This window comes from Pterocles gutturalis, unplaced genomic scaffold (genome assembly GCF_000699245.1).
Source record: "Pterocles gutturalis isolate BGI_N339 unplaced genomic scaffold, ASM69924v1 scaffold8554, whole genome shotgun sequence".
NCBI lineage: Eukaryota > Metazoa > Chordata > Aves > Pterocliformes > Pteroclidae > Pterocles > Pterocles gutturalis.
The window spans coordinates 22,452-33,389 of NW_010130640.1; the positions used below are offsets into that span (position 1 = coordinate 22,452).

General features: G+C 50.0%; 1 protein-coding gene across 1 annotated transcript in view; it reads left to right on the forward strand.

The window, feature by feature from the left end:
• Positions 1 to 315: 315 nt before the first annotated feature.
• Positions 316 to 10,938, forward strand: part of VAV2 (vav 2 guanine nucleotide exchange factor) — a gene marked incomplete at its 5' end in the record, with an annotated part of 46,526 nt that continues 35,903 nt past the window's right edge. Inside the window, one exon of the mRNA XM_010080285.1 lies at positions 316 to 374. Within this exon, the coding sequence (XP_010078587.1) occupies positions 316 to 374 (59 nt within the window). The remainder of the gene's footprint in view (positions 375 to 10,938) is intronic.

Here is a 10,938-nt window from a genome sequence, read left to right on the forward strand (position 1 = left end):
AGGGGTTTTCAGTGGTTCTCAGCGTTGCATAAAACCTACTGGAGCAGGTCTGGACGTATGGTATGATGGAGTTTCCTCGGATGATGCTGCTGAATGGGGGTCTTATAGCTGAGGGTTAAATGTTTCTTATGCTCAGTGGTAAAACCAAAAGTGATGTTTGCACCGATAGTGTCCTCCAAGCCCTGATGGTGACATACTGTGGCACTGATTGGGGGGGTGTTCAGGTCCAAATACCAGGCTGTGAGTCCTCGAGTTCCCACCAAACCTTCCTCTGTCTTCAGTAAGCACACCAGCATCTTTTTCTCTCGTTTCCAGGTGATCTCTGCAGTATCCAGACTCTCCTTTCACAGTATTGCTCAGACCAAAGGAATTAGGTAAGATCCTTTCAATACGATGCTTTAAATAATGTTTCTCTCTCTCCCTATCCATATTCCTAGTATTTAATCTAGGGGCTGCTTCTCGTCTGCTGCTTCAAGGAGTCAATGGAGAAAGAATTAAAACCAGTAGACAACTCTATTAAGCAGAGCTGCAATCCCAGTCTTTGTTTAGTTCACTGCAAAATGGGTTGGGAATTGGTTTTCTTGGTAGTGTGTATTTTTATTATTAATCTGGCAACGTCTTCTCATCAGGGCCACAGATATAGCTGAGAGGAGCTCGCAGCCTAAAGCACCTTTCCTCCTTTTATTTTTCGGGTTGTGTTTTTTTCCCCCAGCTATAGAACACGTTTGCTTTTCTTTGCAGAATGTATCTTGCTGCTGTTCTGGTCAGGTGGAGCATGGCACTGCTCTGCAGCTGCATCCCGGGGCCAGCCGCAGCCAGGGTGCAGGGATACGGGCTGGATGGGGGCCCTGCCATCAGGATTGCCACTGTTTGAATTTATTTTCCCTGTCTTAACTGCACTGATATTGCTGGAGGGGAACAGCTTTTCACGTGTAAAACAAACTCAGAGCCTTCCCATCTGTTAAACACAAACCTGACAGATCCCAGCTGGACTGGGGGGAGAGCTGGGGGCGAAGGTTTGAGGAATAAAGCCATGCTGTAAGTTAAGGACTGTTTATTAGTAAGGATAGCCCTGAGTCCTGGAGAAGCCTGCAGTGATTATTATTTTAAGGGAAAAGAACATCTCAGGCGTTTGGAGGCAGGGAGCAGTGGGGGAGCCCATGTACACAAGCTGCGGTGGCTTTGCAAGGACTGGGTTTAAGTCTCGGGGCATCGCAGGAGGAGGCTGCAGTGTGTCACCCCTGGCAAAGCCCTTCCCCAGGTGTCAGTTCCAAGGATGGATGAGCTGGCTGTCCTCTGGGCAGGCTCTGGTTGAATCACTGTTGTTTCTGTTGAGGTCTCCTGCTGCCAGGGTTGGCAATCTTGGGAGCCAGGAGAAGGGAGGCTTTGCTATTCTTGTGGATATGTGGCTTTTTCTTACTCATTTTACAACACCAGCCTTTAGGTTCCCACTAAAATCCCTTATCTTGGAAGCCTTTGGCACCATAATTACACGAGAGTAGCACAGAGCTTAGTGGGTCTTTGCTTCTAACTCTGCTTTCCTGCGTATTAACCCTGCTCCTCCTCCCCATTACCAGACAAGAACAGAAAATGCTCTTGCTCCTGTTAGCTGGAAAATACCCCCTGGGGGTGTCCCCTCCCATCACTGCTGTCCCTTGCAGTCAGAGAGCTTTGTCCATTGCTGCACTTTTTTTTTTTTCCTTTTAATTAGGTGATTTCTTGCTATACCATCACAAAAGCCTTAATGGCAGAAACTATTCTCAGATGAATTAATTTAATGTGTGGGATCCAGGAGCAGCTCTGCCTCCCCAAAGGAACTGCTGCCCCTCAGCTCACAGGGGTCCCTGCTGATGCTTGGGGTCCTTACCCTTCCCTCCGTGAGGATGCTGCCATTGGGATAAACGGGAAGGGTCTTGTTGGCTTAGGCACAGTGCTCACAACCATGGTAAATACATTTAGAATGGTACCTGGATGGGGTGGGGATTTTTTTTTTTTTTTAATTGTATAAATACATTTAGGATGGTATCTGGATGGGGTGGGGATTCTTTTTTTTTTAGTTGTTATTGTTTCTTATCCTCTCCTCTGTCTGGAGGACTGTCGGCAGTCCCAGGGAGAAGGTACCACAGTGCTCCTTGCCTGTCCGTGGCTGTCTCGGAACAAGGAGCCTTTATTTTACTGTGCGAAGGTTCTCCTCTGCTCTGGAGCATGGGTTTTCATTCCTTTTCCAAATTTTCTTGGGCAAGCTTAGCTCTCTGGAGGACAACAGGACTTCTTGTTGCAGGTCCCAATAAACCAGGATTTTGTTATTTTTTCTTAAAGCTCTTTTCCCCTTAAGACCTTCCTGCTGCAGCCCTGGCTGTTCTGCGTTGCCCGTGGCACATCCCGGCGTTCCTGGGCTCCAGCCCTCGTGCGAGCGAGCTCTGATGGCTGAATGTGAGCTGGGAGAGCGGAGGGGGCATGTGTTTTTTCATCTCCCCAAGATATATGTTTTTCCTGGAAGCAGAGTTTTGCAAGCAAAGCAGGAGGTTAAGGAATATTGGCTCATGCTGCCTGCATGCATTTTTAATGTGTGCGCAGTGAAACCATCTGAAAACGGGAAGGAGTTAGTGTGTTCAAAGGCCTTTTGCTGAGGCTCTTAATCTAAGTAAATCCTTTATATATGAACTGAACCTCTAAGTGACTTTCTTCAGCAGGCACTACAGTTAATAAATAGATTTAAAAACATTTGCAAATGGGGAGGAGGGGTGGATCCCATTTATCCAGAGGAGGTTTGCCGCTGCGGGAGCTGCAGCAGTGCTCTGGCCGGGCACTGGAGGGAAGGAGATGGGGATGGTTGAGTTTTCCCCATCCTGGGGACCAAGGCAGGACCCCCTTGGGCTGGGGGCAGCTTGTTGGGAGAATCACTAACATTAGTTTTACCTTTGGGCAAACACAGTGCAGCAAACCCAACGCCCTGGGCTGAGATTTACCTTGCATTTGAATAAATAAATAAATACCAGCCAAAATGCAGATTCTCTGCATGTTGATGCCCTGAGGTGACAGAGCAGACCTTACAGCAGGCTTCCAGTGCTGAAAGGGGGCTACAGGAGAGCTGGGAAGGGACTTTTTACAAGGGTATGCAGAGTCAGGATGAGGGGTCATGGATTTAAACTGGAAGAGGGCAGATTTAGACTAGATATTAGAAGGAAATTCTTTCCTGTGCGGGGGGTGAGGCAGTGGCCCAGGTTGCCCAGAGAAGCTGTGGATGCCCCATCCCTGGAGGGGTTCAAGGCCAGGCTGGATGAGGCTTTGGGCAACCTGGGCTGGTGGGAGGTGTCCCTGCCCATGGCAGGGGGTGGCACTGGATGGGCTTTAAGGTCCCTTCCAGCCCAAACCATTCTGTGACTTTCTGACACCCTGCTTTGCCTGCAAACCCCGTGCCTTGCTGACGAGGTTCAGTGTTTTTCCCTTTTGCCCAGGTGAACTGTGAAAACAGACTGGTGTGCTCAAAACGAGGTTTGCAGCGTTATCATCCCTGGGGTTTCTGTACTTAACGGCTTGCCAATAATATCAGGATGTGTGTGTGGGTGAAAGGGAGGAGGGATGGGAAGGGAGGGTGGTGTCCCGCCTGTGTTGTAATATTGCCGTGCTGAGCGAGCAGCGTTCCTCTGCGCGGTGCCCTGCCTGCGGAGGGAGGGCACGGGGGGGCAAACGGAGTGGGACCTGCGCGGGGAACATCCAGCCCCTGCCCTGCTCCCGGTGTGTGTCCTTCACTGGTCATTCTCTGTGGTTGATCTGGAAACTTCTCTGCACTTCACCCACCAGGTCAGAATTAAATCTCCAGTTTTGTCCAGGTTTAATGACTTTAATCCATTTCCCCATCTGGCTGAGCCCCACTACCATGTGGGGGTACCATTATGTTTGCAGTGGGGGTGACCCTGTAAAGGAGACTTTGGGACCCTGCCAGCAAAACCCACTTTTTGCAAAAGATGGGATGGCACAAGCCCGAATGTGGGTGATGAAGGAGATGTTCCCTGTGCTGTCCTGGAGGAGAGAAGAGAGATAAGGACAAATCTTTTATGGGATTCACAAGGATTGTCCAGCAGGATGGAGGCTTCATGCCGATCAGATATGGTCCCCCTGCCTCTGGGGATGGCAGCTCAACACTGGAGGTGGATCCAGCCATGTGTGAAAATAGCGAGCAATTAAAGTCGATAACTATTAAGTCCTCAAGCATCTTCTGGTGGGGAGGTAGTTACAGGACCTCTTCTCCTGAAAGGTTGGTTTTACAAGGGCTGTTTTATTCATTGCCAATGTGCTCTGTGTAATTGCACTCTGCCCATTATTTTTTTTTTACTGCTGTCATGCATCTGTTGTACACGCTTTAAGTGTTGCTATAAAATGGATGGAGAGGGCTGTGGAAGGAATCCGTGCCTGGAAATGTGTTCGGTTGCTGTCCAGTGCCCTCCTGTGCTCCAGGGAGTCAGGAGCTGGGACCAGTCCTGGGAGTGACCCCCAGTCCTGACCAGCACAGCTCCACAGAGCTTCAGCCACAGACCTCGCAAGCGGGGGGTCAAGTTGAGATGGTTCCATGAGACATGGACAGACCTTCTTCAGGAGTCACCGTAAAGCTTCTTCCTTCATCAGTAAGCAGGATCCTTGGCTAAAAGCAGTTCCTTTCCAGCTAATAACGTTTTTAACACATTTATTTTGGCAAGTGTGTATCCTCACAGCCTTGCTCCTAAGAGAGTCTGAAAAATATCATTGACATGTTTTTCTGTGCGGCTGCTTTGTAAGGCTTGGGAGATGCTGAAGTCACCCCGTAAGCATCTGCTAATAAAAGCAAAGGCAGTTTCTCTCGCCCCCTCCCCAGTCAGCAGATTTGCATCATGAAGACACAGTCCTGCCATGCACAGCTCTGCTTCACCGTCACGTGGGGGGCTTGCTGGGGTTTGGGGTGCACCTGCCTTGTCAGTGCTCCTCGACTTTGCCTGTGTAGTGCTTCCCTTGGGGCCACCCTGGCACCTTTGGGTGCAGCAGCACGGCATCGACAGCTTTGTCCTGGGCAGGGTTGGTGTGTAGGTTGGTGATTAAAGGTGCTGGAAAGATCTCTCTGAGATCACCCCTAGTATAGAGAAGGGCTTCAGGCTCAGCTGGTCCCAAATGGGGGGCTCAGAGGTGGGGGGGGACACAAACCATGTCTCTTTGCACCCCTCCAGAGAGGAGGAAGCACCCATCTTTTTATTCTAGTGGAGCACAGAAGGTGCTCCTCAGCCCAGGGGGTCTGTTCAGGTCTGGTTCACGTTGCCCAGCACGTGACTGGGACGTGCTGGTGGTGGGTCCGTGCAGCAGGCAGCAGTGCTGGCGCTGGGCTGGAAGCAGGCAGAAATATATGTTTAGGTAGATACTTGTTTTTGTTGGCATGCATTTCATAGGAGTACAGCTGCTCAGGTCCAGCAGAGAAACTGCTGCTCGGACTGCTAAAAGACCTCCTTGTGCTGCTTTGCTACAAGGTGAAACCAGGGAGGTTTCAAGGTTTTTGATTTGTTAAATCAAAAAACATTCTGTTGAGTGTTTTCCAAGGTCAGGGAATTGAATAATCTTGTGGGGATGTTGTTAAATACCATGGAGTGCATCCCAGGTCTTCACATCCTGGCTGGGCTTTATCTTTATGCCGCGAGCTGGGGTGTGTTGCCCTGGCTTGGGGGGGTGGGGGCTCTGGACCCACGATGGGTGCAAACACCCTGCCCCAGTGCTGGGCTCGGCAGGGCACTGCTGCAGCTTCCAGCTGCTGTTTGAGCTGCAAGAGCATCCTTCCTCCTCGCTGTCCTGCTGCTCCCGTGTTCCTGGTGGGACCAGGGCCATGGGGACATCCCAGGGGGAGGGAGGGCTGCCCAGGTCCCCGCTCGCTGCGTTTGCCGTTGATTTTCACCCACGGCGCTTTCAAATCTAGTTTTCTTGGGAGTCAAAGACCTGGCCAAATCGTTTCCTAGTGACTTGTTGTTCTGTTACCCAGAGGGTTTTTTTTTTTCTTTCTTTTTGAGAAAGATGTTTCTAGATTCCCCTTTTGATTTTATCCATCTGTTATCATCAACGTGGAGCTGAAGTGAGGAGAAAATCAGACGGCTTTCTCAAGCGAACCATGGGTACATGCGGATTTTTAAAAAATGCGATAATGTGTCGAAACATAAAATTATACGAGCTGTTATTTTCTTGTCTCATAGTCTCCAGAAATACTCGGTTCAGATTTGAGCTGAAGATAAAGCAGGGTGTGCAGCTCACCCTTGGGCACTGCGCAGTGCACTGTGCTAAATGCTGCGAGAGCTCTCCTGCAAAATCATCATCTTTGTGTTATCTGATGATGTAGCTTGCTGTTTCCCCACTGAATTTCTATCAGAATTAATCTTGTGAGAATTTTTCTGAGTTCCAGACCACAAATAAAAGCAAATCATAATTTTTCAGAGGACGTGTCTAAAATTTGGCACAGCGTGAGGTGCTTCTTTCCAGAGATGAGTAATGTAACACAATAGTATGATTTTAATTAAATTCAGCAGCTTTTGGTATGCTCCGATGTGTCTTGTTCTGCAGGGAGAGAATTGATTCCATTCTGTTTTATCAAAATGGACCTTGGGCATTGATAGGTTGGGTTTCATCCATCTCGCAGCACTTTACCGAAATCATTCCTTGACGCTGGTCCCATTTCTCAGATGGGAACCAGAGCTCAGAGGTGCTGCCTGGCTTGGGAGCGGGGCTGGAGAAGCAGCTCCAGGTCACCTCTGTGCTTGTCCCTGGTCAGCTCACAGCCACCTCTGGGTACATCAGTACATTAAACGCTGCTGTAGTTCTGCCTCATCCCACCAAAGCTGGTGGTGACTGAATTTTTGGTTGCGTGTGAACATCTTGCAAACCCCCACATGGTTTTCTTTGGATGGCTCCAGGAGTGCTGTGCTCATGAAAGGATGATGTCATGCTCAGAAAGGATGATGTCATGCCCAGAGGACCTGTGATGGATCTAGGGTGCCAGAGCTGATGGCTAACAGGGGACCCACAGGGACGGCGTGATCCCATGCTCAGGGAGTGACGTGCCATCCTGGAGAAAAAGAGGAGGAAAAAGCAACGAGGGGAAGGTTGGAGCTATCAAAATGATGTGCTACGAACAGCCAAGGTCTGCGCATTTCCCCTGGAGAAATATATTTTTGGGATTGAAGCAGCATTAAACTCCAGCAGTGGGACAGGCAGATGGGTCTGGAAGCCTGCTGCTAACCCCACACCCAAACTCACCCAGAAAGCCCAGCCTGAAGTCCAAAACCTTGGTGCAGCCACAGATCCCATGGGGTTTCTGTCTTGCTGTGGTGGTTTCTTCAAAAAGGGGCGTTGGAGGATCCGTACACACAGCCATGGATTTTGTGAGTTACTGTGAGGGGTAATTATGGTCTGTAGGTACCATGCTATGGAAACATTTTTCTGCCACATCCTGAGGCAGGAAGACTCGGCACAGCCCCGAGCATCCCTGCAGAGCTGTGGAAGCTCCTTTGCACCAGTTTGAGGCTCTGGTCCTTTCCATTGATGAAGAAATCCCTCGCAGAAGGGGCAGCAGATGGGAGCAGCCCAGGTTCCATGGGTGTCACATACTCCACCTGCTTTTTAATACACCGAAGTGTGATCGCTGGACTTGGCACGCTGGCATTGGGAGGCTGGAGTCCCGCTCCCAGTAAGGGATGAGCCTCCACACCTCCTCCTGTGTATCTTTGCACAAGACATGGGAACCTCCTTGCACATCTGCCCAGCGTAATCTCCACCGAGAGCAGCCTCGGAGGGGAAGAGCTCCTTGGGACAGAGGGTGGTGAGTGGGACATCACCACACTGTCTGCTTCTCACCAGGCTTTCTATTCCCAGAGCTGGTATTTGACCCCAAGAAATCAGAACGGAGAGAGGGAAAATAGAAAATAAATCATGCCGGATTCTCCCTGCTCTGTCAAACGTGGATTTGAGGCTCAGATGCTACAAAATGATCCGACTAAAGCTGACCCATCCCTGACCCTCTGTATTCTCCGTGACGGTACCACAGAAGTAAACAGCTGGCTTGAGTTGTAAGGATGAGGCACCTAGATGCTGAAATACATTCATAAATAAATCAATCTTTCTGCTTATTGCTGTTAGAATTGCAGCCTAGTGGGCTCTTCCCATTAAATAATTCAGAGGAGAGAGCAGCCAGGCATTGCATCGGGTTGCGCCGTCTCCCCGCAGAGCATTACTGATGGGGCGGCTGGTGGTACGGCGTGGGATGGATCATGGGGCAAGGGAGGGTTTCTGCGTTAGGTGCCTCGTTAAACACTAATTGATTCTCACCCTGCGTGATGTCCTCTGGCTGGGGACTGCTCCTGTCTTTCCTTGCAAGAGGAGGTTGTGTTCGCAGGGCGCTGTGTGCTGTGCATGGACAACCTCTCCAACCCAGAAAGTAACCTCAGTGTTCTGTGAGATCAGGGGAATGCTTTGCATCAGGTGTCGAGAACAATCATCTGCTGTAAGCCTTGTCCTAGAGAGGAGAAGCTTGCTCTAAACTCCCTAACAAATTACTGGGTCTTTCCTTCTCTTTTAGGCTCTGAAACAAACACATCAGATCGATCCTGCTTTAGTTCTCTTCTTTGATCTCTGGAAGTGATGCTGTTGAATGCTGTGGGGTTTGTCTGTGAAGAAGTCTACTCTGGGAGGTTTATTATCTCTAAGAGCCTGTTCCAGCAGCGTTTGATGTTGCTGGGGCTCTTGCTCTTCATCTGAGTGGGATCGGGCTCGCTGCAGCCCAGGCGCGGGATGAATGGCTCAGCAGGTGGTTTGTCGTGATGGTGGAGTAGAGAGAAAAGTCTGGTGCTTAACTAATGATTTTTAATAAGAAACATTTTCAAATGAATTTAAATGAGCTGGGATCTCTGCAAACCTGGTGGGTTTCAGTGGACTCAAAATACTTTATTTCATTACCGTTGGGCATTCCCAGCTATAGCGTTTAACACTGTTTATGAAGTTGCAATGCATGTGGAGATCTGGAAGAACTTCCCAGGGAGTCATTTCATTAGCTTTTCATCCCCTTTACTTCCTATGTTTCTGCCTTTTTTTTTTTTTTGCCTTTTTTTTTTTTTTTTCTTTTAAATAATGGCATACAAACTGGTCCCAAGCACCACGGTTGCTCTTGGGGAGCTCAAGGCTGGAGGATGTGCGGCACCATCACCCAACCAGATGGAGATGCTTCTCCCTACGTGGTTGGGCCAAGTTGATAATCTCCATGAAGGTGTCTAAATACAAGTCCTGTGCTGGACCTGGGTGTGCAGGAGGTGAACCCCAGTGAGAAACACTGGGTTAAAACTTCACCCAGTTGGCTTTTCTTAGCATTGCCTTGACGTGGATATAGCAGGGCTCTCCTCTCCCAGCCTCTCCCCACCACATCAAAATGGATATATAAGGGAACATAAGCCAAAAGGAGGGAGAGATTTTAAATAGTGGCCGTAATTAGTAGGGCTAAATTAAATCAGGTTGTTGCACAAAGGGCTTTTGGGGAAGAGCAAGGACCGTTTGGGTGAGAGCTGCCCGAAGCCCATGGTGTGGTCCCAGCCCCTTGTGCAGCAGTTTGGGGCTGGCACCCTGTTTTGGAGAAGAGGAGAGGAGCCGCGGGGGGACGGCAGCTCTGCTCCTGCAGCAGTGACATGGGGACATAGGGAGCCTCTGCGGAGCTGCTTGTGGCATGGCCAGCTGGGGAGGGATGCACAAAGGGCAAACCCAAGGCTTTCTCCAAAAAGCCATCCTTCAGCTCCAGATTTTAGATGGTCCATTTAGTCATCCCCTCCTCGGCGTGATTTTCCTCCTAATTGCATTCCATGCATCCTTATTTAGCCATTAGCTGCTGTTGAGGAGATACAGGTTATTAATTCCTCCCCTGCCCTGACTTTCACTCCAGCGCTTTGCCCACGGTCAAGGTGAAGCCGGGAGGGCTGGCGGAGCTGCCGTCTCCATGAAATTCTCATTAGAAAATAGCTGTTTCTCTTTGCTGTCTCCTTGTTTTACATGGGGAGGTTTATCACGGGAGCTGCTTACACCTCGAGCCCAGATTTATGGTTGGAAAGGTGTGCGTGTGATTTTAATTCTCTTTATGGCTCCTTTACTTTTGTTCTAGAATGGTGAGCACTGGAGAAGGAAATTAGAGATTAAAAGTAGAAGATGCATGTAAAAGATAGGAAGTTGTGCCTTGTGGTGAATTTTTTAAATTATTTTAGTAAGTGGTGTTTAAGCAGCGGTCACCCCCGATTTCTCCTTCCTTGCCGGCGCTGTGTGGGATGGTGCAGCCCTGCAGCAGTGGTGGCCGTACCCCCTCGCCCATCTGCGAGCGGTCTGAGGCCAGTTCCCATGATGGGCTCAGCCACGTGCAGGAGGAGCTGGGGGCTTTTCTGTCTGCGTTTCACATGGGCAGCTGTTTGTGCCAGATGTTGGGGCATTGGGATAATGGCCCACTGGCACCTGCCTTGCAATGAGGCTCCGAGAGCGGGCACAGCCCCATCTGCTCTTCCCACCCATCGCTCTCCTCGCTCCCGCGTGGGCATGGTTAATGTGCCAGCTGTGGATGCTCCTGGGTTCCCGTGGGTTTGCATCTGGAGCGGAGGCACGGCAGCCCTGAGAGCTGGGGGAGTGTGAAATCATCCCGTGCTGTGGCTGGGGTCACCACGGCTCTTTTCCCTCCTGGGCTCGCTACCTGGTTGTGGTTTTGGTTGAACTCGCTGCAGATCAGTGCAGTATTTCAAAGCACCTGGTGTGAAGCTGCTCACCAAAGGAAGGTGAAGTACAGCGGAGGGGGGAAGGCAAATCAATGCTAGAGATGGGAGCCAAAAATACCAAATTCAGGGGCTAGCCAGGCCATGTATTAAATCTTTCAGGAGAGGCAATCTATCGTGAAACAGGGGAGGGGGGGGGGGAAGA